Here is a 3,623-nt window from a genome sequence, read left to right on the forward strand (position 1 = left end):
AAAAAAAAAAAAAAAAAAAAAAAAAAAATAAGGCAGGGGGAAGGCTGCTCCCAGCTCCCAGCTGCCATTTCCCCAGAGTATTTGGAGGCACGCCTGTGAATAACGCTGGGAAACTCACGACATCGAGATGATCGCGGAAAGGACTCAGACAGGGCGGCTGTTGGACACCTTTCTTTCCTGACTCAGGAAGTAGAGTTTCCCTTCTGAGTAGCTCGCTGCATGGTGTGTTCCAGTCAGGGTCCAGCCCAGATCTGCAGTTTGGAAACAGATGGGCCAGCTGTGTGGAGCGCAGTCTCTGGACTCCCGGGGATTTGTTGCTTGTCTCTCATTTCATTTTAAAACAGAAAGCTCTTCTTTAGCATTCACCTTAAAGTCAAGGTACCGCCGCATGCCATGTCCCACTAGGATAAGAGAACAAGTTACCGTGGCGTCTTGACAGCTTGGGAAGCTCACACTCGATGTCCTTCTACATTGGGAAGTTGCTTGTGCTGGGCAGTGCAAATTAGACTTGAATTACTTCTTAAAAGGCTGATGTGTCCAGCCTCCTCATTGTCCGAGCTGCTGCAGACAAGATCACTTGGAACAACTTCCTTTGGCCTCAGGCCACCTAGAATTGGTCTCTGGTTATTTGTAAACAAACAGTAGAACTCGCTTCCCTTTCCAGATAGGCTCGGGAATAGATATAATTAGACAGCTTTGCCCTATATTGACAGATACGAAGAGTTGGGAATTTGTATATACTGAAATCTACTGACATTTATCCGGGGTGGGGTACAGGGAGAAAGGGGGTTACAGTAGGGTAGGGGAGGGGGTGTAGTGTTTACCACAGGTACGAAGTAGCCACTTTAACACTGAGACCTCTGCCTCATTGAATTCAGGTTTTTTAAGTACTTGAAACTCCTCAGATTCTCCTTATTTTACAGTTACTTTAAGATTTATGAAGTAGAAAGCATTGTTTTGTATACTGTTTTGTCTCTTACCCTCTTGAACTTGGATTAAAGGCAAAGTTCTGCAGACGGAAGTGTCCACAGTAGTTCTCTCAGATTCAGTGCACACATTCGGGGAAGAGACTCCTGCATGAAATACCAGCAGCATTTATACGAGTACTTCATATGTATGTTCTCTGTTTTGTTATTTTGTCAACCTTATCCCCAAGCACCTCTTCTTTCCTTTTAATATATGCCTGCGTAGGGAAAAAAACAAAAATTTGCACTTATGTTACTCTCCTGAAATGCTGGGTGTAACCTGTGTGTTTCAAACCCATTTCCGTTCTTTTCAGTCCATTGCTTAAGTGACAAGTTCAGGTTCGTGTGGCACATATGTACGAAGGAGGAAGAGAATTACCTGTCCTTTGGTGGCGTCCCAGAGTCATTAACGTTTAAGAAAAAGGGAAAAGATGAATAGTTACCAAAGTCATTTATTCAGTCCTTCGTTTTCTTATGTGACATCACTGCACCTGCTAGTTGGCAAGAAAGCACCCTCGGGTTTCCCTTCCCCACCTGCCACAGACATGTGTGTGAATGCCTCTCGGTATCCATCAGATGACCTAATAAATGAGGGATTCATACGGTATTCTTGTCAGTTTAGAAGTGGACTGGATAAAATTTACTTTTACTTTGTTGTCACTAATATTGCTCTTTATCTCATTTGTGCTGTCACATGCCCTGTGTTTAAAAAAAAAAAAAAAAAGAAAATCATGTTGCCACTGATAACCAAGATGCTAATTGATGACTACAACTGGTTCTTTTGTATACAAGGGTGTGTGCGTAATTGGAATTGATAGGAATTCATTTGTACCCACTTGTGACACTGCACAACAAAACGCAGATACCTACAGATTCTGCTCATTTCCTCGTGATCTTTATGATAATTACCTTTGTAGATTGGTTATTTCTGTACTTTATCTGTAATAAACTTTGTAGATCCTGTGAACTGTTATTTTTTGCCTAAATCCCTTGAGACTTGAGTCTTTAATAACAAAGCATCAATATTCACTAAGTCAATCTCTCGAGTTTCTGTGACTTGGCTAGAAGCTCTTGACACTCAAGATTAGTGTTCATTTTCCCTGGGGGTATTCCACTAGGGCATTACTGTATAATGACTTGATGTTGCCACATAGACTTCAAGATACATGATATTTGGGGGATTCTGTTGATTGGCCTATGTTTTATTGCATAGTGTGAGACGTGTAAAGCTTGGTTAACCTGTATATAGATAGCTTATTGTTGACTAGTTACGGTGTAGTAGCATTGCCTGTAATATTTAAGCTTCTTACTACTGTGTGTGCTGGTAGGAACATATAATTTTTGTACATTATATTTACTGAGATGCTGCCTTTCTTATTTTACAAATACTTTGGAATTCAAATGTGTTTTTTGCTTCCGTGAGGATTAATTTGGAAAGGTTTTTAATGACATTCCACTGATTTCAGATTTTGCTTGAGGTTGACTTCAATAAATTGTCCCGTATGTTGCAAATTAAATATGTGGACTTGTTCATTGCCCGTAATTTCTTGCTACCACTCAGTGAGCAAGAGGCCATCCTGGGCGGGAGGGGACCAGCGCGGGGCCGAAAGACCCAGCGCGTCCACCGCGCCAGCGAGGCCCGCAAGGTCCTGCGGGAGCCCGGCACGTCTTCCCGCAGCACGGGGTGTGCTTCGGCGGACTTGGATCCGGAAACGAAGAGTCCGCGTGGTCCCCGGGACGGAAGGCACGGGGTTTGCTTCGGCGGACTTGGATCCGGAAACGAAGAGTCCGCGTGGTCCCCGGGACGGAAGGCACGGGGTTTGCTTCGGCGGACTTGGATCCGGAAACGAAGAGTCCGCGTGGTCCCCGGGACGGAAGGCCCGGGCCTCTGTAAGGTACGCGAGCTCCGGCCCCCGGCCCCGCCGCCCGGCCGGGCTCCGCGCGCGATTCCGGGAAGCCGCCGACGCGCCCGCACCTTTCTGTCCCCTTTAGGGTAACAGAGCTGCTCCCGCCCTTCCAGAGGCTCATCCAGCCCCAGCAGATGTGGCTCTACCTGAATCCGTACGTGGAAGCAGAGTATTTCGCCACCAAGCCGATGTTTGTGCGTGGAGAACCAGCCTTCCTTCTGACCGCACTTCTCACGGAGCCGAACGCTAGGGAGGGAGCGGGCAGGCCCCCCTGGCTCCGCCACGGAGCTGAAGACGAGCCTTAGCGTCGTAACGGTTAAGGGCCAGGTTGAGAGAGAAGTCCGTCCGCTTCGGCTCCAGGGATAGGGTCTGGGGGCGGCTGCTCAGGGCGGCCCGGGGCAACTGGTCGTTGAGAGGAGCGGTGGCGGAGCTCGGCACCCAGCTAGCTGCAGCAGACCCGGGACACGGCACTTGCGGGGGAGCCGGGAGGTCTGATAGGCCAGTTCTGCTGTCACTTCACCCCTCTTGCTGTGGGAGCTCTCTTCCCAGCTAGCTGTCTGACGTTCTCGGGGCGGCCCTTTCGCGTGCTGAGCTCTGCCGTGTCCGGCGCAGGTCGTCGCCTTGCTGGCCCCGCCTGCCCCGGTCATCCTGGCCAGGTGTCTGAAGAAGGCGGACGCAGTGGACAGCCGGCAGGCCTGCCTGGGTAAGCGCGGCCTCCCCAGCGCCGGAAGCAGGAGGCGGGGGCCCCCAC

General features: G+C 49.1%; 1 protein-coding gene across 6 annotated transcripts in view; it reads left to right on the forward strand.

Annotated features, from left to right (window-relative positions):
* The first annotated feature begins 2,859 nt into the window (after positions 1-2,859).
* PLPP5 (phospholipid phosphatase 5) overlaps positions 2,860-3,623 on the forward strand; it is a 7,566-nt gene continuing 6,802 nt past the window's right edge. For 5 of the 6 annotated variants that reach the window (XM_024765107.1, XM_024765108.1, XM_024765105.1 and 2 more), the window contains exons 1-2: positions 2,875-3,066; positions 3,485-3,575. In XM_024765107.1, coding sequence (XP_024620875.1) covers positions 3,007-3,066; positions 3,485-3,575 — 151 coding nt within the window. In that variant the 5' untranslated portion in view covers positions 2,875-3,006. Of the gene's footprint in view, positions 3,067-3,484; positions 3,576-3,623 lie in introns of all 6 variants that reach the window. The other variant, XM_024765110.1, reaches the window with a different exon arrangement.

Source organism: Neophocaena asiaeorientalis, unplaced genomic scaffold (assembly GCF_003031525.2).
Source record: "Neophocaena asiaeorientalis asiaeorientalis breed wild unplaced genomic scaffold, Neophocaena_asiaeorientalis_V1.1 scaffold14, whole genome shotgun sequence".
NCBI lineage: Eukaryota > Metazoa > Chordata > Mammalia > Artiodactyla > Phocoenidae > Neophocaena > Neophocaena asiaeorientalis.